At 35.8% G+C, this 25091-nt stretch overlaps 1 protein-coding gene across 1 annotated transcript in view; it reads left to right on the top strand.

Moving 5' to 3' along the window:
- Positions 1-25091, top strand: part of Cnbd1 (cyclic nucleotide binding domain containing 1) — a 332377-nt gene that overhangs the window by 206317 nt on the left and 100969 nt on the right. Inside the window, exons 8-9 of the mRNA XM_051155903.1 lie at positions 5401-5538; positions 8591-8723. Coding sequence (XP_051011860.1) covers positions 5401-5538; positions 8591-8723 — 271 coding nt within the window. The remainder of the gene's footprint in view (positions 1-5400; positions 5539-8590; positions 8724-25091) is intronic.

Here is a 25091-nt window from a genome sequence, read left to right as displayed (position 1 = left end):
CTATCTAAATAATACCAATAATAATTTATAACTAACTCACATTGAGAATAACCCACTATAGCCCAAGAAAGCAACCTAAAACCAATTCAACCCCCTTAAAGGAAATGGTGCATTGTTATCTTAAGGTTTCTTCAGACTGATTTGAGATGAATAATACCTTTGTAGGGACACAAATAAAATTGTGGAAATGCTTAAAAAAGATAGAAATAGCATTCGTGGTACAGTTTCTAAATGTTGAGAAATCCAGATTTAATTAGAGTCCTGTGTGGGACTATCTAAAATGCTGGATCAGCTGGGATTGGAAACTTTCTTCAAAGATTTTCTTGGAGCTGTCTTGTTCTGATGAGGAACAGCAACTGAAGCAGTTGGTGCTGGTACATGAATGATGCAGGATGTCAGTATCCAGCACGCTAAGAGGAATGAATCCTGTCAGGTCTGATTCAGTGTCAACGTCCAGTTCTTTTGTTCTGAAAACACATAACTTCTCACAAGCATTATACAGTCCTAAATTATAAATGTATAAGCTGTGCGTGATGCACAGAACAATTCAGGGTGGTTTTCTCCTCTTTGTATGAGCAGAAATAAAGACATCTGTAAGTCTTCACTCATGCAATACTAAGAACGGCATATAATAATAATTCATAGGAGTTCTGTAGCCAATAATAAGCATTGCCTATGCCTAGACATTTATTACTCAGCCAGTCTCAGAGCTATTCCCATATAGCGGGATTAGCAATATGTTACCAGCTTGTTCTGCAGTTTAAATTCTTCACATCCTGATTGTATCCCCCTCCGTCATCCCCTTCTGGTCCTCCTCCCTCCTTCATTGCCTCTCCCTCCCTCCACTAGTCCTCAGAAAGAGGAGCACTCCTCCCTAACATCTGACCTCAGCTTATCAAGTCTCATCTGTAAGTAGCTATAACCTCTTCCTTTGCAGCCTGGCAAAATTTCCCTGCCAGGAGAAAATAATCAAAGTTCAGTGGCCCGAGTACATGCCCAAGTAGTCCCTAGTCTCCAAATAGTGGAACCAACAAGGAGACTGTTGTACTACATCTGAGCAGAGAGTCTATGTCTATATAATATATGGTCCTTGGTTGATGTTTCAGTCTCTGTATTGTAGTGTAGTTATCATGTATTGTTTGACTAATATCTGCTTATGAGTGAGTATATACCATGCATGTCTTTCTGGGTCTCCATTACCTCATTAGGGTCATCTTTTCAAATTCCATTTATTTGCCTGAAAATTTCAAGATTTCCTTGTTTTAATAGCTGAATAGTATTTCATTGTATAAATGTACCACAGTTTCTTTATTCATTGTTCATTTGAAGGACATATAGGTAGTTTCCAGGTTCTGGCAATTATGAATAAAGCTGCTATGAACATAGTTGAGCAAATGTCCTTGTTGTGTGGTGGAGCATTTTTTGGGTATATTCCCAGGAGTAGTATGGCTGGGTCTCGAAGGAAAACTATTCCCAATTTTCTTAGAAAGCTCCAGATTGATTACCAAAGTGGCTGTACAAGTTTGCACACCCACCAGCAATTAATGAGTCTTCCTCTTTCTCCACATCCTTGCCAGCATGTGCTGTCACCTGAGTTTTTTATCTTAGCCATTCAGGTAAGATAGAATCTCAGAGTTGTTTTGAGTTACATTTCCCTGATGACTTGGGATGCTGAGCATTTCTTTAAGTGTTTATCAGCCATTCCATATTCCTCTGTTGAGAATTTTCTGTTTAGATCTGTACCCCATTTTTAATTGTATTATTTTGTTTGGTGGTATTTAATTTCTTGAGTTCTTTATATATTTTGTTATTAGGCCTTCCTCAGATGTAGGGTGGGTGAAAATGTTTTCCCAGTCTGTAGGCTGTCATTTTGTTCTCTTGACAGTGTCTTTTGCCTTACAGAAGCTTTTCAGTTTCATAAGGTCCCATTTATTAATGGTTGATCTTAGGGCCTGAGCTGTTGGTGTTTTGTTCAGGAAGTTGTCTCCTGTGCCAATGAGCTCAAGGCTCTTCCCACTTTTTCTTCTAACAGATTTAGTCTGTCTGATTTTGTGTTTCTGTCCATTTTGACTTCAGTTTTGTGCAGGGGGATATATATGGATCTATCTTCACTTTTATACGTGTAGCCATCAAGTTTGTTGAATACCACCTTCGTTTGTTGAAGATGCTATCCTTTTCCATTGTATACATTGGACTTGTTTGTCAAAAATCAAGCTTCCAAAGGTATGTGGGTTTATTTCTGGGTCTTTGATTCGATTCCATTGATCAGCCAGCCTATTTCTAGGCCAGTACCATGCTGTTTTTATTACTGTTGGCTCTCGTACATCTTGAGATAGGGATGGAGTTTCCTCCAAAGGGTCTTTTATTTTACAGGATTGCTTTAGCTATTCTGGGTTTTTTATTTTCCCATATGAAGTTGAGAATTGATTTTTCAAGGTCGGTGAAGAATTGTGTGTGTGTGTGTGTTTTTTTTTTTTTTTTTTTTTTTTTTTTACGGGAATTGTATTGAATCTGTAGATTATTTTTGGTAATATGGCCATTTTCATTATGTTGATTCTCCTGATGCATGAACATGGAAGACCTTTTCATCTTCTTAAATCTTCTTCAAATTCTTTCTTTAAAGATTTGAATTTTTTTTCATACTCTTGGCCACTTTGTACTTGACTCTTCACATATAGGGAGCAAATGGGAGTAACTCAGTCTGCTACTGCTCTGGATCCAGATCACACAACTCTCTAGATTCTGTCTGTCTGTCTGTCTTGTTGATTATTCATCCTAAGGCTACTTGCCTTAGCTGGGACTTCCTTTCCTCCTAAACTTATATGTAATTTAAATATGTCCCTTCCTGTATTGTTACTAGATTTTGTATTAACTAATCATCTGTGGGTCTTGCACTATGTGACAATGGGCACTCTGCACACATTTAAGTTGCAGGGCGAGCTTGTTCATTTCTGAAAACTCTACCAACTCTCACAGCTAAAAAGGAAGGTTTGTGTTTCTTTCACAGAGTAGTAGATGTAGCTTTTCTTGTCTGCATTTTACATGCCCAGTGTTCATCAGAGTTCCTAGGCTTTGGGATCAATCCCAGTTTCTCACCTTGCATGATAATACATCTTATGTTCAATTCTATATTCTAACAAGCTTCAGAACTCAGCCTTTCATGATCTTATACCAGTTACATAGCACTGTGGAACAGTTGGGCCTCCCTCAGTGGTCTTCTCATTTAAATATCCTCTTTCTTTCAAGGTTACTATGTCAAGCTTAACTATTTATTTCATCACAAAGAAAAAAAAATCACCTTTTCTCTGTTTTTTAAATAGAATAGTGACTATCTCCCATCAAACAGTAACTTAAATATCCATATTGATTTGATTTTTCAAAGAAGTCCAAATTCTTATGTAAATATGTCACTTTTCCTTCATATTTTGTATATTTTTTCTAGAAAAGCATAGCAGATACTCAATGTGGATATGAATTGTCTCTTTTTACCATGATGACTTATATATTCTATTGATAACATTCTCTGTTTAATATTAATATTAATATTTCACATATCATATTAGATAACTGTACATGAATACACACAGATGAATGATTTATCCATCGCATAACGCTGTATTCATTTTGTTTTTCACTACCAAAACACATTATTATTATTATTATTAAGCAGTATTTTGACTATTTGAACACTTTTTTCATCATATAATTATTACTTTTGACTATATATCAAATATTTATCTGGAACTTAAAAGGAATGAGTTAATGGATGAAGCAAGATCTTGCAAATTCTCTTTTTCTTTTTTTTTATTAATTTATTCAAATTACATCTCAGTTGTTAGCCCATCCCTTGTATTCTCTCATTCTTCCCTCCCTCCTGCTTCCCCCCCATTCCCCTCCCCTATGTCTGTGACTGAGGGAGACCTCCTCCCCCTGTATATGCTCATAGGGTATCGAATCTCTTCTTGATGACCTATTATCCTTCCTCTGAGTGCCACCAAGGCAATTTTTCTTTAAAAAATTACTTAATTCACTTTACATCCTCATCATGGTCCCCCTTTTCTCTTCCCAGTCCCTCCCATGTCCCTCCTCTTATTCTTCTGCCTCCTCCTCCTCAGAGAAGAGTGAAGTATCCAAGGGTACCAATCCTTCCTAGCACATTGTCACTGAAAAACTAGGTGCATCTTCTCCCACTGGGACCAGAAAAGGCAAGTCAGTTAGAGGAATGGGATCCAAAGGGAACCATCAATCAGAAAGGGCTGCACTCCAGTTGTTGGAGGATCCACATAAGATAAAACTATGTATCTGCTACATAAATGCAGGGGCCTAGGACAAGTCTTTTCATGCTCTTTGGTTGGGAGTTCAGTCACTGTGAGCCCACTTGGGCCCAGATTAGTTGACTCTGTATATCTTATTGTGCAGTCCTTGACCCCTCTAGCTACCTCAATCATTTTTCCAACTCTTACATAGAACTCCCCGAGCTCTGTCTAATGTTCGGCTGTATTTCTCTGTATCTGTTTCTATCAGCTTCTGGGTGAAACCTCTCAGAGGAGTTGTGCTAAGCTTTCGTCTCTAAGGATAGCAGAATAACATTAATAGTGTCAGGGACTGGTTCTCTCCCATGGGATGAGTCTCATGTAGGACCAGTCTTTGGTTGTCATTCTTTCAATCTTCGCTCCATCTTTGGCCTTGCACATGCTGAAGGCAAGACAAATTTTGGTTGATAGCTTTGAGGGTGGGTTGGTGTCCTTATCCCTCCACTTGAAGTTCTGTCTGGCTACAAGAGTTCAGCAGTTCAGGCTCCGTATGCAATGCTGCCAGAAGTATCAACTAGGGCAACTCCCACAGATGTCCTGGATCATTCCTTATCTCAGGTCTTTGGCATTCCCTTTCTCTCACTCAGCCTTCTCTTCCCTGCTCTCCATACTCATGATCCCCCTCCCTTGGTCCCCTCTCTATCATCTCTCCTACACAGTTTTTTTCCTCTATCCACCTCCAATGCCTATTTTATTTCCCTTTCTGAGTGAAATTCAAGTATCCTCCATTGGGTTCTCCTTGTAACTTAGTTTCTTTAGATCAGTGGATTGTAGCATAGTTATCCTGTACTTTATGGCTAATAACCATAATAAGTATATGCCATGCATGTCTTTTTGGACTTGGGTTACCTCATTCAGGATGTATTGATGAAGAATAGCAAGTGTATCTTTTTATGAAAAGGCATGTTTGGAGACACAGGGACCATCCAGGCAAAGCCAGAGGGTCCATCTTCCATAGCACTGGAACTAGGAGTGCGACCCTCTTGCAGAATCACCTGGGCTCTTCACATAAATCACATTAGTGTCTGTATAAGTCCATGTCAATAAATAATGCTGAAGTCTATGTGCATCTTGATACTTTTTACAGATGAAAAGGTGGGATACATTTGGATCACTGGAAGCTCCAGCTGCAACTGAAAAGGGTGAAGCACTGAATTCAATTGTGATGGAGGATGACTGCGAGATCCTTAAGATTCCTACAACGGAGTATAGGAAGTTAAAATTGGTGTGGGGTGCACATCTATTTTACTCTTGAAATTTTAATTTATTGTAGAGACCATAAATTGTGTTTTTCTTGATGAGCAGCACACCAGTAGCTCCTTTCGGGGCTTGGTGTGAAAGCCAGAGTCTCTGAGGGTGTCCATTAGTAGCACTCCTAATCTTTCTGTGAATTTCAAATTCACTCATTTAGCAAATAGATAGTTTATATGGTATTTTATGGGGCTACAGAATGATTGGATGGGTGACAGAGCTATTGCTTCAGGCCCCCAACAGTCTATACCTGTTTGCTTCAGAAACTGTGCTAATAACATTCTGTCAGCGTCACACAGGCATATTGGAAGGAGGACTCTTAGTTGGGGAATTCTTATCAAGGTCCATCTGTTCAGGTGCCAGAATATCAAAGGCCAGTTTTGCCATCCCCTGGTGTAACTGAGGTGGGGCATAGATCTGGTGGCTGGCTGGTAACCCTACAGACATTTTCTGAAGGCAACTTTCCAGGCCAGCACTGTTACTTGCAATGGCTGCCACTGATAGTAGTAGACTGAGGGGCCAGCATTATATTGCTGGTGGTGGGACAATGCTCATAGCTTCCTGGAGGGAGCTTATAGCTGCAATGTAAGTGGGTGCGAGAGCCAATGGCTCCTAGTTGGGATTTCCACAGATGGTGGTAAAGCATCTAAAAAAGAAAAAGAAGAGAAAAGAAACACACACACACACACACACACACACACACACACACACACACACACTTGATGGTGAAGTAAAACAGACTCCAGCAGGTACATTCCATCAAGCATCTTATCTCAAGCTTCTCCTATTTTACACATTCATATACATACATACATACATACATACATACATACATACATACATACATTCACATATTGAGTGGATAGAAATAGATTACAACAACCTTACACACATACATATACACATACATACATCCTGATGGATGGAACAAACTCCAGAAAGTGGGTTCCAACCCCATCCACTAGTGTATATATACAGATATATACATATATACTTTGGCAGATGGAACAAACTCTGAAGAGCAAGTTCTAACACTTTTATTATTTCTCCCTCAGCTTATATACCCAAACAAGATCTTACAGGCAGTACAAAAATCCCAATGTGGTTACATTCTATTTTCTTTAAGTGAATATTACAATGAGTATATGTAAGAAAAATATGTTCCTCAGTACCTCACTTGATCAAATGTCTTACATATTATGGGTAGGAAATGAACATGAAAAAATGTTATTTCCAAAAACCCATATGTATTTAACTAAGTAACTTGTTATAAAATAACAGAATATAAGTAAACAAGGTAATTTCTCAGCCAGCTTTTCTTTACTGCAGTTTTCAGTTACAAAGAATCAATTATCTTTTAGTTATTGTCTTTGCTCATCAACCTCAAAAGTCCCTAGGTTTATTACTAAGAGTTTACTTTTTCTTCACTTCAAAGTGTTCCTGAAGATTTTTGGCATCAGAGCCAATAGCAAAACTATCTTTACCTGACCTTGCTAAACAATCTATTTTTCTAAATTCTTTCTAAGGGTGGTAGTCATTGTTAACAATTTACATCTGTAGGTTGTTTTAGAGGCTAGTAGTTGAATCATTAATTAATCTGCTCCACCAGCAAAGCCTGAAAGAGATCAATCATTGTTCTTGTGCATGCCAATGATACTGCCCAGTGAGGGGCTAGGAGGCCACTTTATAGTAATCACACAATTCATATTTTAGGATAATTATCAGGATCATAGGGTAATAAGCAGAGCTATGCTCCACAACATCATGAGGTCCTCAGGACACATAGTCTCAAGGTTATGCCTCACCAAGACACACCTTTCATGGGTATGCTAACCTATGGGCTATATCCATGAGTTCTAAAGCTGTTTTGCTGTTCCTGCTGCACAGCCCTCAACAAATCCGCTTCATAAGATGGACCCAGGGAAATATCTGAGGGACATTTTCTTGATTGATAATTAAGGTATGAGGGCCCACTTCACTGGTGGAACTATTCTGGACAGGTGGGCATGTGCAGTATAAGAAAGGTAGCTGAGTCAGCTGAGAGAGCAAGCCAGTAGGCAGCATTTTATTCATGATCTTCAGTTCCTGCCTCCAAGTTCGTGCTTTGAGTTACTGGCTTCTCTAGATGACAGAATGTAGCTTGTAAGCTGAAATAAGTGCTCTCTTCCTCAAGTTGCTTTGGATTATTTTGTTTTATCACAAAAGAGAAGCAAGCTAAGAATGATTGGCATGCAACCTTTCAAATTCACACAAACTTTCAAAATCAGGACTATATGAAAAGTCGCTTCAACTTAATCCCTCAATTCAATTCTGCTATTTAAGACAGTGTGTTTATGTAATTTATATTTTCTAGTCCAACCTCACTACTTTTAGAGCATAGAAGCATCTTATGGAAACAGTGGGGTTGGGAGGTCCTCAGTCTTCTCGACAGGATCTAATGCAGATCTAGGTCCTGCATGGTACTTGCAGGTCCAGTGCTCGTTCTGGAAGATGAGGACATATCCCATTTCATGCTGAGTATCTCAAAGAGCGATATATTTTCTTTGATGTAGTGACATTGTAAACATGTGACTTTCTCAGAATTCAACATTTTCTCAAATACCAGATATCAATGTTTGAATTTCAGAGTGGTTTGTTTAAAAATATTTTCTTGTATTTTTACTTTTCACTCATGAGAATCAATTATATGACTACACACAAATACACACACACACACACACACACACACACACACACACACACACACACACACACACCTTAGATACCCTTTGAGTCTCATTTATAACTGCTTTAGAATGTGTAGACAATTAAAGAGATGTAAAGCATTATGGGACTTCTTGAGAATATTAGTAAACAAATCTGAGGATTAGAGTTTCAGTTTGGTCATAGTGGCAGCCAAAGGATATTCAAGTGTACCTTACACTGAGTAATAGCCATATAGCTGTTACTTTCTTTTTTCTGCTATTTTATTTTGTTTTTGTTAATTTTTAAATGATATCATTTTGAAATCTGACATTCTTTTTCAGAAAAAAGCTAAAAGTGAAGATGTGCAAATGTTTAAATTAATCCGCAAGTGTCCTTATTATGAAAAGTGGCCTACTTTATATATATACGATCTGGTGGCATTTAGTAAATGGAAAATTTTTCCTCCAGGTCATGGTGAGATTAATTCAATTTTAGATTTGTTTCTTCATGTAAAATTATATTATTGGATATGTAAGTCTTTATGGTTTTAATATTTTAAATAATATAAATAATATACCTTTATATATTATTTATTTAATATATTTAAAATGCTTCCCCTTTAAATTAAAAAAAGAACATGTTTTGCTTTGAGAGTAGCTTCAGTCCAAGCTTGCATTCCATATCTCTCTATATCTCCTGCTGTTCACACTTTTATTGATGCACACAGATTTAGAGTAAGGTCCAAACTACAAAGGAGGTCAAGAAGCCACTATAGTCAGTGTTTTCTCATTCTTTTGGTTGGGTTAAGTTTTTAAGCAGCAAGGTTTTCATTCAACAACTATGTTATTTTTAACCAGTGAAAAATTTCAGATTCAGTTCTTATAGCTTTTTTGATATTTCATATAAACATAGAGGGACCTTTGGGATGGATAGAAAGTTGAAACACCTCACATTTACCTTCTGCACATCTCTGTGTGTGGTTCACACACTATTTTTTGTGTACTTCTATTCTGATTGTGATTTGTCACTGGAGTCAGTTGTGGAATGTTCTACATGTGGCATTATGTTGGGTTTATTAGTTTATAATTTTGGAGAATGTGGAATCTCAATAAAAGAAAAAACAGGGAAAGTCTACGATTTGATTAGCCAATCTGGAGTGCTTGTCTGAACTCCCTAGAGTACATGTACCTGAAAGCACAGATAGTACGGAGTCCTTTTGCATCATTTACTAACCTATGAGAGCCAAGTAAACAAGAGAGGTCAAAAAAAGCAGACCTATGAAAGGATGTGGGTGAGATTTTTCTGTCTTTAGTAAGGAGTTTGCATTGCTCAACCAGAGATAGCAGAATTAAGGGTGACTGCTTGTACTTTCTCCTCTCAAACACTAATTGAACAAATACCCAGACCACCATAGTAGAAGAAACCTTTCAAGGAACACTGCTACCAAAAGCCCACCAAGCTGTGATGGCCAGAAGGCTGATTTCATGTTAGGAATGAGATTAAGGCTCCCATGAGTTTGATTCTGAGTTAAACATCTTAGAACACAGCTAAGATACTCTTTGGTGGAATCACTAGATAAAATAAGAAAGTGAGTTTCAGCTTAGTGTATGGCATAGAATCTTCCTGTGAAAGACAGTCTTAGGCTTCAAACAACAGTAATACTCTAATAAACTGCTCAGATTTGATAAATTTATCTTCAGTTCATATTTATAATATTATTTCTTAAAACAGCATTCAAAACTGTGCTGCATGTATATTAAACATATCATGCTTATAAAAACTAAATACTAATTATGTTGAATGAGTACCAATTCCTGAACATTATAAAGTCAGCTAAGGAAAAGATTAACTACATTGAGTTGCTGTGCATAAAGCATTTTACTCACAAGGTATGAATACAAAGGTTTTCTTCTTTTCTTTTTGTCATGGATATCAGGTAGTAAACTATATTTTAAAAATAGAAACTTAGCTTTTTGAAATTCAGAATATTTATTGCAGAGAAATACTTGATGAATGTAGTTATTTTCAGTTTATCATAAATTTTCTACTTTATATCAGATGTGTTAAATATTGGCCATAAACTTACTGTCAAAGACTAGTATATATAAAAGAAGATCGTATTGAAGCTGTTTTAAATGATGTGAATAATACTTATTATGGTTAAATGATTATATGACTTTTATACATTTAGTTACTATTTATAATGTTTCTCAAAATACGACAGGGATCCAAAATATTTAAATTTCCCATTAAAGAGTGAAAAATGTACTAGGCACAACACATTTGATAGATCTGGTTATTTTGAAAAGCAATAACATTTGTTAAAATATCTACTGTGATAGATACTCTATTATTTCATTGAAGATGTAGAAATAATATTTTCACTCATTACTAAGCATATAAATGTTAGGGCATAAATATACAAGGGTTTAGATGAGATTTATCTTCCATAGATAAAAATGACAGATCTGGCTGTAAATCCAGGTTAGGAATATATTCCATCAGAGTAATCCCTTCTTCTTTATAGAAATGAGCAATATATCAAATAAAAGCATCAGCTATGATACTTCTTGACTTAAGATTTGTACAGATTTATTCTCAGAAAACAGATGTATAGCTGAAATTAAATTTCTTTTTTTCTGAGTTTAAAATCAGAAGTGAATGATTTCAAAGCATACAAAGTCTATTTCGGAATTAGTTTGAGAATGTGTAGTAATATAAATATATATGTAAAAAGTAAAACGTTAATTAAAACAACAGAATGTGTATTACACAACATTTCAGAGAGATTTTGTTAATTATTCAAAAGATTAATAACATTAAGAGTTATCATTGGTAGTTTCTGATTCTATGAACTTTTCAGGCTTCTCATAGCTTTTTACAGTCTGGCCTCATACATGAAGGCATTGGATGACCATGCTTGCTATGGATGCTTATAGTTTTGTTTTGTGTTATATTTTATCAAAATATGGCTAATAGCTGCTTATCTTACTAGCCAACCTGTTCCAATACATATCATAGACATATCTAAAGACACCATTGATTGTTATCTTGATTCTATTGGCAAACAGTCTTCATTTTTCTCCAGTAGAACTTGACATAAACATAATTTGTGAAACAAACAAACAAACAAAAAAACCCTGTAGCTATGAATTTACTTTAGAAGACAAAATATATGAAAATACTAATGGCAGTAAAAGTAAATAATATCTAGTCACCAAAAGCCACAGGTGCTTCAGCCATCAGATTCAGGTTTTGACACTAGCTGGAGTTCCAGGCTCTGAAGTACAGTAAAGTTTTGGTGTCAGTGTCTTAAAGTCCTGCAGGTCACCAAAAGTCTTGGTCCTAAGAAGTTGGAAATATACCTCAAGGAACCTTCAGTTAGGGCCCTTTGATTTTCTTTTAAAAGAGTCTTTAAGAATTTTGTTCAAATATACAATTATGTTGATCACATCCCACCTTTCTCCAACACCTCGGCTGCCTTCCTTTGACCATGCTGTCTTCTCAATTTAATGTCTTCTTTTTATGTTGTTGAACTCACTGAGTCCAGTTAGGATCTTACCCTCAAGTTCTAGCAAGAAGCCAAGAAAAATGGCAGCAGCCTGTATTGCTTTGGGAGTGTCTCTTGGAACCTATTGATCCACACATTGAAGTGGGATATCCTGTGCCTTGTACTGCGACTTTTACTCTCTTTACCTGCACTCTTCCTTTACTGGCCAGTTTTCAACTAAGTCATTATTAATAATGTAACATTTTAATTATTTCAATGACTTTCAGCTGTTTTTGTCTGTTTAATTGTTGTAATGCTTAATGTATTTATCTCAATTTAACTTAACATACTAAATTTTCCTTAATTCTAGATGCATCTAAAATGTTATTCTATAACTCTGTTTTCTTTGCATACTATTGCTTTCATTTATATTACTTTTTTACATGTAAAAAGCGAAAGAACTTATTATTGATATTATTTTTATAATTTCTAAAGAAAGACCCTGGCATGGTAGCTCACATCTTTAATTCCAGTACTCATTAATTAGTCAGAACCAGGTAGCTCTCAAAAATATACAAAAGAAGAAAAAATACTTTTATAGTGCTTATTGTATTCTGTGATTTTAAAGATCATTTTCTAGCCATCCTAGTTTATCTCTGTGGTTCTGAGGTCTTCTATCATAGCTCTTCATTAATCTGTTTTCCCTGTCTGTTTTCTATGTGGCTATTGGCATATTTCATTACAATTTTATTTGTTAGAAAGTCAACACTTGTACATATTATTTATTCAATAACTCCTTAATTAGGTAAAAATACAAATATTAGTCTGTACTGTCCTTTACAACTCTATTTCTTGCTTTTAGTGGTAAATTTTTGTTGTGTCAAGTAGTTTCAAATTACTATATCACCTGAGACTTCCTACTTCAGGTTGAAGAAGCTTCTTTACTCTTTCTTTCTTTATAATATATATTTACTTTATGGCCTTTTGTAGCCCCATCTCTCTTCATCTCCTAGTCCTACCTTCCTTCCCTTGCTCCTATCCCCCCCTATTTTTCCCATCCACCCCAGCTCATCAAGTCATATCAGGACAAACTGTGTCCTCTTCCCATTTGGCCTGGGAAGTCAGTCCTGCTAGGGGTAAGTAATTGAAAAGAGGGCAAGAGTGTCTTTGTCTCAGAGAGCCAGGCCCATAAGATGTAGAGAACACCACAAGGAGACCATCAAGACTAGTAGATCTGGATCCACGGGGGCCTGCACAAACTATTGAATCAACTAAGGACAATGCATGCTGGGAATCTAGACCTCCTGTTCAGATATAACCAATGGACAGATAATTCTTCATGGTTGTGAGGGGAGCAGGGACTTCCTCTGACATAAACTACAGTGCTCCCAATTTGAGCACCTCCCTCCCTTTGGCAGGGACACCATGTGGGCACAGGGAGGAAGAGAAAGTAGGCTATCCTGGTGAGTCCTGATAGGCTGTGGGCCAATGGTGGGGGAGAAGGGCCCTCTCTGTCAGAGGTCTAGGTGAGAAGAATAGGGCAGAAAAAGGAAAGAAGGTAGGAACGGGAAGATACAGGTGAGGGGATAACAATTATATATATATTAGAACAGATATGGCAGAGATTTAAGAAAGGTCCAACCAATGCCTGTCGCAACCGAAGACCACCCCATTGGAGAGAACCAACCCCTGCCATTATTAAGGATACTCTGCAAGCTTGCACACAGAAGTCAAGCAGAGTTGTCCTCTGGTAAGGTTCACCCAGCAATGCCTCCAAACAGAAGCTGAGACTCAAAGTCTTCTTTATGGTTTTAGAGGGTATACTGGCAATACGTATTCCTCTATAACTTTTAACTACTGTCATTTGATTTTTTGAGGTATCTTTGGTGTGTAAAGGATCTGCATTTGATTATGTTGCTTGTACATGCTGAGTGTCATACCATTATCTCTGTCTTCCATTATCATTCCTGATGTGAAAGCACCTGTGTGTCCCAATGATGTTAGTTTGCACATGATGAGGTTTTCTCTCTGAGCAATTTCAAACTTTCCTCTTATCTCCTGTTTAATGCTAGTACTTTGCCACTTTCCATCCTTCACAGTCTTTTGTCTTTTTTTGCTTTTTCTTATTTGTACTATCAGATATTTCAGTATTCTTTGAAGTCATCTTCTTTGAAATAGTGCACATTTCCCCTTTATTGGTAGTAGAATTTCAAAAGTTTTAAATATAAATTTAATATTGCTTGCTTCACGTTTTAGTGTGACTTATCTTCTCATATCTACCCTGTCTCAGTCATTGAAATTTGTTGTCAGTGTGTCATTATTTCGCTGATCCTCTTTGCTTGTTATTTCCACTTTTCAAAGGTTCCAAACTTTCATTAAACTGAATTCATTCATTATCAGTTTTTTTTTTGGTACCAATTTAGATTATAACTACTATCTCTTTCCTCACATGAATCAATATTAATTTATTATCTTAAATATCTATAATCATTCAGGAAATAATCAGAGAATAATTTTTAAATATAGACTGCATACCATTTATTTATTGCATAACAATTTTCTTATTCTAAAGGTGCGAAAACCAGTCTTACCTTGAAAGTTCTTTAGCATAGATGTTGGGCCAAATTTGGCCCATGTGTTCACATTTTCCACACCCTCCTCTACTTCAGAAACCATCACACTATTTCAAAATTTGTGGCTTATGGACAATTTTCCAACTAGGCTTCACATTTTTCTGGAATTGACTCATTTCCTTTTCTTTTTCAAGAGACAAAGGTGTACATAAGATTTGTAGGTATTTTAAAATTTGTTGATGAATAACTGCTGTGATGGCAGTGGTTTTTTTTAGTCAAAATCTATGATTTATTACCCTGCAAGGAAAATAATTAAACCCAATGCTGGCCAGTTCATGTAGTTTCTTTTAGCACAAAGTACATTTTCCCCAAAGAATTAATTTTGCTGATTGAATATCAAGACTGCAAATGTAATTTTTGTTCCCAAATTTGTCTAGACAAACAAATAGTTACTTTACTGTTTTGTCATTACAAGAGATCAGAGAGAGCTCTGTCATTGTAACACATTGCCCATTAAGAATTCTGAAAATCCACAATATTTAAACACTGTATAGGAAGATGAAATCTAATTGGATTTGAGATGATCATAAGTGACATAAGCACTTACATTGTGTTAATGACAAAAGGGCCTGAAAGTCTGTCTTCAATATGAAATCACAAGTATTAAAAAACTTGTAGAATTAATCAAATGTCCTACTTCTTTTTCATTTGGTTTATTTAACTCTTACTAGATTACTTTTTTCTTTTTAAAAATTTATCATTATGTATACAGTATGAGATCTTCAGTAGTATTTGGAGGGACTTGAGGGACAGCTTTTTTTTTTTAATCCTGGTGAGGAGCATGCAGGGGTGGGGCTCGATCCGGTGAAGGTTCGCGGTGCTGGGACTCAGCTTTTGCACCACAGTGATGAAACTAAGCAACAACAATGAGTTTCCCTCCAGGGATTCTCTACTTTGATCACCCTTTCCCACTCCGGACTTTGTTTACTTTTTATTTTGAGTCCTGTTGAAATCTAGTTTTGTGAAATTCCTGGAGCAACCAACTTATTTCTTTGTAAAACGTAGGATGGGACTCCATTGTCCATGCCTAAAAATCAAGAGTTATGAGTTAGGTAACCATTTCATCAAAGACAACCTTCATAAACGTTTCGTCAGAATATCGCCATTTGAGTTAGCTAATATTTTTACTGAACATCTTCTGGGTTTGAAATGCTATATTAGCTGATTTTATGGCAGTAAAATAAGATGTATTTTAATATCACTTAAAATAAAATATTTCAGTAACGACAAAGTACTAATTACTACAGAGTTTTGATTTTAATTATAAAGATTTAGTAATTGAGAAATATATGGAATATAATTTAAAACTGATGAGGTGCATTACAAATATCATTCATTAAAATGGTGTTTAATAGCTCGTGCTGTATTACCTACTGTGGCAAATGTTAGTTGATTGCTTTCTAACAGACAGTAAAACCAAACTGAAAAATCGAGATTTGTTTGTTTGGCCATGTTTAGAAAGTGAACGGGAATGATCATCCAGGCAGAAAAGGGAAATGTGTTATTGTCAGATCTTGACTGAGAACAGCTGATTACACAACCCAACTCAAGGGCTTGTGTGTAACTCAGTGTGCCAAAAGAAGGCTCAGTCAAAACAACCCAAGCCAAGTGCTTTGCCAATGCAATACAGTTAATTGAAGAGACATATTTTTTACATATTACCAAAATGAAAAGTATTTTGATAACAAAGACACATAAAGAAGTACAAATTTTAAGAGAAAAACTCAGTTTGGTTGATATCAATAACTGTTGAAAGGATAGAGGGACACAAAATCAAAAGGTTTGGAAATTGTTTCATGTTGGAACAGGCCCAGAAGGCAATGATGACTAAGAAAAGTTAATATGACAGGCATTTTAATTATTTAGGTTTATCATTTACAATATGACAAGTCATATATTTTTAGTGAATTTTAATACCATTATCTGGCAATATTCACTTGTTTTCTTCATTGTCGTCATCATCACCACCATCATCATCATCATCATCATCACTATTGAGACAAGAACATGCTATATAGTTCTGGCTGAGTTTTAGGTTATTTTTAGCCTAGGCTATCTTCAAGCTCAAGATCCCCTTCTTTAGCTTCTGGAATACTGAGATCAGAGGCATGCCCTAGTATGCCTTTCTCTTTTGGTTTTAAATCTCAAACATACCACATTGTTCCTGGTAAAATGAAAAAGTCTGCAGATGCCCACCAACATACTCCAATCAGGTACCATGTGGCTTTGGAAGCACAGGGACAAACAAACCTGCCTATGCTCTTATCCAAACCCATGGAGGTGGGACAAATTTTCATATAGTATTTCCTACAGGTATTTAACCACATAGCCCCTTATCTGTGTAGTTTTGAGTACCCATTGGTTATATGATCCTGGGAAAAAAATCCCTAAACCCAAAGCTAAAACTGAGTTTCCTGAATGGTTTATACATAGACATTTGAAATTTATTTCTTTCATTATGAATCTTGCATTTCTTAAACTCTGGAACTTTAAAAAAGGTGATTTCATTTCTCTCCCCCTCCTTTGGCCATTTAAACACTAGTTGCTTTTGATGTTGACATTTGCAAATGCCCTTACATATGCTGATAGGGATATATTCATTTTCAACCTTACTATCTATCAGTACTTATTTATGGATTTATGATAAATTGATCACTGGTGGATACAATTAAGGATCTGAATATCTTCATTACTTTATTTATAGATATCTTTGTCATTATCACTTAGGTACAATATAGTGTTTTACATTGTCTGTCAAGAATCATTCTTTCCCTCTTCCTCTGTTTCTTTCTTCCTTTCCTATTTTTCTTAAAGAGAGATGTATGTGTTCAGAATAGTCTGGAACTCATGTCCTCCAGCCTCTGAAGGACTGGAATTTCAGATTTGAAGCCACCAAGAGCAGTCACTTTCATTTTGTTCCTCTGAAGCATATATTGCTTTTTCCTCTTCTATTTTTAAAAAGTTTCTTGTAGAATGATAGGATTAAAATTTTTACTGGAGCCGTAACTAGTGATAGAAATGGCTGATGGATATTTAAATTTTAATAATTTCAAAATATATTAAAATATATGGAAATAATTCTTACTAATATCATTATAAATAAGCCATAGGAGCGTAATCCTAACTTAATATTGACAATATTGCGACTAGAAATATGCCACAGAAAAGATCTTTATCAGCTCTCCATTAGATGGCTAGTGTCTAAAACATATAAAGGACACAAGAAATTAAACAACAATTCATTTAAAATTGGAACATGGAATTAAACAGAGTTCTCAAAAGAAGAAATAGAAGTGGCTGAGAAACATTTTTAAAAACGATCAACATTCTTAGCCATCAGGAGATAACAAATAAATCTACTTTGAGTTTTTTCCTGCTCTAATCAGAAAGGTTAAGAATCAAAGAACCAATGATCGAAATGCCGGCATAAATATGAGCAAATAGGAACACTTAGAGAGCATTTATGGAATTGCAAACTGGATGCTACTATTGAAACCAAAAAGCTAAACACATATCTTACATATGAGCCAGTTATATTATTCTTGGGCATATACACAAAGGTCCCTATGTCCTATTATAGAGACACATGCTAATACGTGTTCATTGATGCTCTATTCATAACATCCAGGAAATGAAAATAGTTTAGATGTCAATCAAATGATGAATGGTTAACGAAAATGTGGCATATTTGGGTGTACTGAGGATGATGGAATATTATTGAGCTATTAAGAATAATGAAATTATAAGTATGTAGCTAAATATAAGGAGTTGGAAATAATCATTCCAACTGAGTTAACCTCGGTCCAGAAAGACTAGCAAACATTCTCCTATATGTATCTATTAAGTTTGAACAGTATCATATATTGAAGATAATTACCTTTTCTTCAGTGTGTATTGTGGCTACTTTTTCAAAAATCAGGTGGCTGAAGGAGTGTGGATCTTCACTTTGTATTTGAGTCCTGAATTATTATCCACCGATTAAATTGTATTTGTACATCATTACCTTCTGTTTTTATTATCCATATTTCTAAGTTTGTGATGACAATACTTCCCACAGCTTTTTATTATTATCAAGATTTGTCTAGGCTATCCTGAGTCTTTTGTTTTCATATTAAATTTACAGTTGCTTTTATTTATTCAATTTCTGTAAATAACTTTACTGGAATTTTGACTGGTATGAACTTGTAAATTGCTTTTGGCAGTACAGCCACTTTCACAATTTTAATCCATTAATCACTGAACATGTCAGGTCTCTCCCTCTTCAATTTATCTTGTCAGTGTCTTAAAATCTTCAGTGGAAAGTATTTTACTTCCTTAGTCTGATTTAGTCACAATTTTAAAAAGACAATTTTTAATGGAATTATCTTCTTGGTTTCCTTGTTGGTGTGTTTTTCATGCTTCCTTTCTATGTAAGAAGGCTACTAACTTCTGTGAATTTTCATTTCTGCTATTTTGTTGAGTGTATTTATCAGCTCTATGATTTTTCTGGTTGAGTCTTTAGTCTTTTATGTGTAGAATCATATTATCTGCAAACCAAGATGATTTGCTATTTGTATCCTTTTCATATGTCACTTGTCTTAATGTTTTAGCTAAGACATTAAGTACTATTTAGGCAAGGAGTGAGGAAACTAGAAATCCTTGCAGTATTTCTCATTTTAGTGGAAATCTTTTGGGCTTTTCTCAAGTTAAGGTAATGTTATCTCTGGGTTTCTTGTATACTGCTTTTATTTTGCATGAAAATTGTATCCAGAAAATTTTCATGAATGAATATTGAATGCTATTAAAGATTTTTCTGCATCTAATAAAATGATCATGTGCTTTTTGTTTTTGAGTTAATTTGTGTGGAAGATTTCATTTAGTGATTCACTATGTTGAACCATCCCTGTATCTTTGAGATGATACTAACTTGATCATGGTAGATAATCTTTCTGATTATTCCTGAATCATGTTTTTAAGCAATTTATTGAAAAGGTTTCTGTTTCTATTCATCAAAAATATTAGTGTATAATTAATTTATTTTGAAAAGTCTTATTTTTTCTCATATGATTTTTACTATTTACTAAGAAAAATGGCTTTAAACATATATACATTAATTACAAAAATAGCAATTCTAACATATTTGCCAAAAGACCAATTCCTGTACTATATGGCAAGTTATGTTATCAAGAGAACTTATCCTGCATTTTCAAGTGTGTATTACATACCATAATACATAGTCTGAAAGAAAACTACAGAGAAATGCTTGATAGAGATGTAATCAGAGCAAACAAGGCAGGCAGAGACCAGACTGATATGGCCAAATGACCAATTCTGTCACATCTGGCAGAAACTAGCAGAGGAGGGTGATTGATGTCTCGCTTGCATCAAGCTAAGGGAGTGAAGCTTTACTGATATCTAAACTTCAGAGGTCCAGGCTCAGGAACTCAAGATTATAGCTTTTTGGTTTTGATGTGTTTGCTTTGTTTTGTTCTTACTGTGTTATTACAGGAACCGCAGAAAACCAACACAATTACACACGATGAAGATGTGGATTTTGTTCTGAATTTATTTTTCAGTATGACAAATGATATACTCAGAATGTAGGATGCATCTAGACAGGATTTGTAGAAAATAATGTATAAAAACCTGGTTTATACCTCCTGTTTTAATTATTGAAGGACAGATGAACAGTGTATTAACAAATTCTGTAAGATTAAAAAATCATCTTCAGAGATGCCTGAATTGAATGGTCACTCAGATTATATTTCCTCTCTGTTCTCTTTTGCTTTGTGACTGACTCCTATCCTGCAAACCTCTCTAACTCAGATGCAGCCATGAGTTTTCACAGCCAGCTAACACTGTGTATATCCTCCTTGTTCCAGGAAAATTATTGTATGATTCAGCGATCGGGCTTGAGTCAGAACTTGCTCTTAACATTTCATTCTGGCAGACACAAAATTATTGTTAATTAGTGATAAATCCTTCTTGAAACACCAGAATGCCAAAAAGGAAAGCATGTCTCTTTAAAGGATGCAGACAACAAAATGTACATGCCTCGTGCAAGTGTGATTCTGGTATGAAAAGTCTGCTTATATGAGGTCTTCCATTAAAGCACAAGGCCGCAAGTAAACAGGAGTCTCTCCCCTTTAGCTTGATTATGCTCTGTCTCCTGTGTGACTGCTCCTTGTTGGTCCCACCTCATAAATGATTCTGTCCATCTGTAATCTGCATCACATCTGGTGTACGGAGGTGATGATACTTTGAAGCATAAGCACAACCTGTGTGTTAGGAGGTTTCATCTTTAACAGATATTCTAAACTTTGCAGAAACGATGATGTTGTTTTGTATACTTATATAACTGCCTTCATATAAACTAGGAAATGTAATCTCGAGAAATTTCTTGAAGATCTTGATGAATTCCTGCTTAAGATTACTTTCATTAAAACTGTTTTTGTAGAATACCATAGATTTAAGAGAGTAGTAATTTATCTTTGTCTCTTCCTATGTACCTGTCAGCACACTATACTTTTGTCTACAAATGTCGGCTCAGTTTTCTTAACTAATGTATTTGATTATGAACGTATTAACTAAGCATATGTCCTTTTTAACTCAACTAACCAAAACAATGGGAAATGAAGATTAAAGATTAACAAAGCCTGAATTTTTTTTATCTTAGTTATTCTGATGGGTGTAAGATGAAATCTCAGAGTTGTTTTGATTTGCATTTCCCTGATGACTAAGGAGGTTGAGCATTTCTTTAAGTGTTTCTCAGCCATTTGATATTCCTCTGTTGAGAATACTCTGTTTAGTTCCGAGCCCCGTTTCTCAATTAGGTTATTTGGTCCGGTGGTGTTTAATTTCTTGAGTTCTTATATATTTGGAAACTAGACCTTTGTCAGATGTAGGGTTGGTGACAATCTTTTCCCAGTCTGTAGGCTGTCACTTTGTTCTCTTGATAGTGTTTCCTGTTTTACAGAAGCTTCTCAGCCTCATGAGGTCCCATTTATTAATTGTTGACTTTAAGGGCAAGTGATACCATATGCTGGCAAGGATGTGAAGACAGAGGAACACTCCTTCATTGCTGGTGGGAATGCAAACTAGTACAGCCTCTTTGGAAATCTATCTGGCGCTATCTCAGAAAACTGGGAATAGGGCTTCCTCAAAACCCAGCTATTCCACTCCTTGGAATATACCCAGAAGATGCTCCAGCACACAACAAGAAAGTTTACTCAACCATGTTCATAGCAGCCTTATTCATAATAGCCAGATCATGGAAACAGCCTAAGTGTCCCTCAGTAGAAGAGTAGATAAAGAAACTGTGGTACATATATACTATGGAATACTACTCAGCTATTAAAAACAAGGAATTCCCAAAATTTGTTGACAAATGGATTGAACTAGAAATGATCATAATGAGTGAGTTAACCCAGAAGCAGAAAGACTCAAATGGTATATACTCACTTATATCTGGACACTAGCCCAAGGGGCATGCCCCATGAAAATCTTCACTTACCGGGAAACTGGGACAGAGGGGAGGACATCCTATTGGGACTCTAGATGAGAGAAGCATGAGAGAATGGTAAAGTAGAAGGATCCAGAGGGTCCTTGAAATCTACAAAAAGAACATTATGATAGTCAGATTTGGGCCCAGGGGTCCTGCTCAAACTATGGCATCAGCCAGGAACAATACAGGCGGTAAACTTTGAACCCCTACTCAGATCTAGCCAATGGACTGGGCATTCTTCACAGTTGAGTGGAGAGTGGGGTCTGACTTACACACGTACTCTGGTGCCCCATATTTGACCATGTCCCCTGCATGGGGAGACCTGGTGGCACTCAAAGGAAGGATAGCAGGCTACCAAGAGGAGGCTTGATACCCTGTGAGCATATACAGGGGAGGAAGTCCCACTCAGTTACAGTCATAGGGGAGGGGAATAAGGGGAAAATGAGAGGGAGGGAGGAATGGGAGGATACAAGGGGTGGGATATCCATTGAGCTGTAATATGAATAAATTAAAAAAAAAAGAATAACAAAGCCATAAGGATATTAGTTCTGAGGAATGAGGCTCCTGGCTTTGCCAGCAGGATTTCTTCTGCTGGAACTTGGAGTAACCAGAATCCCAAACCTCAGCAGGAGCCCAGAGTCCTGAAGCCTTTCCTCCAGCGGTTTTCTCTAGGAGCATCTAGAAGTGGAGCGATGAACAGCCAAACTATCCCAAGTCTCCAAAAGTCCTGCCTCCAGTTTTGGGCTCATTTATATACCTCCTCCCAGAGTCTGTTCAAGGCATCTTTTCAGCTAGCACCAATCAAGCTCCCACATGAGGTGGTTTGTCATTCAGTGGATTAACATCACCTTTTCCCACAAGACCATTCTGATCCCACACTTGAGGTCATAACAAAAACAGGTTTATCTCACCTTCATACAAATCATTAGTATTGCTTTCAGTAATATGTGGGAATTATCATGTTTCAAATGCAATTGTCTCTATTCTTACTTTCCTTGTTCTCAGAGCACTACATGAGCCTATAAAAAGCTCTTTTAATAAAATGGTTCTTTGCTCCATGGCTACAGTGTTTTTCTATGACCAGTGTTACAGTGGTAGATACAGTTTCGTTATACAGAGCTTCTTTGTTCTAACAGTCATATGACATGATGAACCACAGAGTAAGTCTGTTTCTTCAAACATTGGCATTTCTGCCTTTATGGTTCTATATTCTTGTGGTCACTTTCTACTCATAGTCTTTTAGGTTTTCATTTTACATGTAAGTTTGTGACTCATCCAGATTGTATGAAGAGTGGAAAGTTGGTATTTGAATTCAATTTGTAGTCTGTCAAATATTTTCAGCATTTGGATTTTGTTTCTTTGTCTAAAAATATTTGATTTTATGTAAATTCATTTGTCTTATACCTTTTCCATTCCATTGTTGTATGTGCCTCTTCTGGTAACATTACTGCATTTTGAGGAAGGTGGCTGTATAAGAATTCTTGATATTTTGCTCTTTTTCTTTCAGTATTTTGCTGATGTTTCTATATCTCTTTTATCTTTCTAAGAAATATTGAGTCAATTAGTATCTACAGAATAACTGGAGTTGTAATGAGATCCCTCCCAAATTTATGTTATGTTTTTACTCTTCACATTTATTATTAGTTTTAATGAGTCATTACCAAGTCTCTATATTGGCAGTTGAAGGCTACTAGAACACTGAAAGTCACTTTTCTCTGTAGAGAAAGAGGGAGGTGACTGATTGCCTTAATACCAAGAAGATGACCTAACATGTTTGAACATTGGGCAGCAACTCTTGAAATCAGTGAGTTAAGACATAATAAGAAAAGAAAAAGAAAAAAAAAGAGGGCCAGCATTTTGGAAGGAATAATGTTGGGAAGTTCCAGATGGAATGAGAGTGAATATGATCATGATATAATTTATTACTATAAATGTTTCAAAGAATAAATATAAATTAATATCATTTCCATCTACAGCTCATCTGAGTGAAATATTTGCCTCATCATAAAACTAATAACAACATACAAGTGAGGAAATGTATAAGTGACGAGTGTGTAAGTGAATGGACAAGTAATAAATTATATCATAAAGGTTGAAAGGAGTGGAGAGATATTTTACATGAATGAATAGAAAGATACATTATTGTTTTTAGGGCTGTTTTTTTTTCCTAAATTATATAGAGACTTGGTAATGACTCATTAAACTAATAATAAATGTTTTTTAAAAAGACAAATATTCTAATAGCAATGTATTAAAATTGAAATTATTTGTACCAATATACAAAATTCTGTATCAACCAATTAAAAATAACCTTGAGAGTAATAATTAAGGCCTTAAGTTGAGTAGATTCAGTAATATGCTTTTTATCATATCATCCTTATATAGTTGTATATACCCCCTTCTTTCTTTTCAATTCCTATCTCCCAACCTAAGAAAGAAAGATAAAGGAAAAGAGAAGACATCCCTGAGACCAACCTCATTTTCTCTCTGAATAAGACCAATAAATAATAACTTGTAACCGACTCCCCAGTGAAAATGAACATCCATATCACAAGAAAGCAACCAAAAACCTACCCAAACCCCGTTAAGAGAAACGGGGCATTGTTCTCTTAAGGTTTCTTCTAGCTGACTTGGGATGAATAATTCCTTTGTAAGGGCCCAAATAAAATCGGGGGAAATGCTTAAAAATGCTAGGAATAGCATGCATGGTCCAGTTTCTAAATGTTGAGAAAATCCAGGCTTAATAGAAGTCCTGTGTGGGACAGTATAAAATGCTGGACCAATTGGGATTGGAAGCTTTCTTTGTAGCTGTGCTGGCAGCTGTACTGTTCTGATGAGCAGAAACTGAAGCAATTGGTGCTGGAACATGAAGGACGTAGGATGTCAGCATCCATTATGCTGTGAGGAATGAATCCGATCAGGTCCGATCCAGCTTTACTATCCAGTTCTTCTGTTCTGAAAACATATAAATTCTCAAGAGCGTAATATAGTCCTAAAATTATAAATGTATAAGGTGTGTGGGATGCACAAAATAAGAATTCAAATTTATAATTATTCTTCACACACATTATATATATTTCTACTCTAACATGAGATATTGTACCCATAAATTCAAGTCGAATGCAAGATTTACCTCCAGTACTTTGAAGGTGTTATTGCATGCTATTTAGGATGAGTAAATTATACAAGTTAATTGTTAGTTGATCAAATTTGCAATGTCAATTACTATTGCATTT

Source organism: Acomys russatus, chromosome 2 (genome assembly GCF_903995435.1).
Source record: "Acomys russatus chromosome 2, mAcoRus1.1, whole genome shotgun sequence".
Lineage (NCBI taxonomy): Eukaryota > Metazoa > Chordata > Mammalia > Rodentia > Muridae > Acomys > Acomys russatus.
Note: the sequence above shows the minus strand (reverse complement) of the source record. Positions and strands in the feature narration are given on the sequence as shown.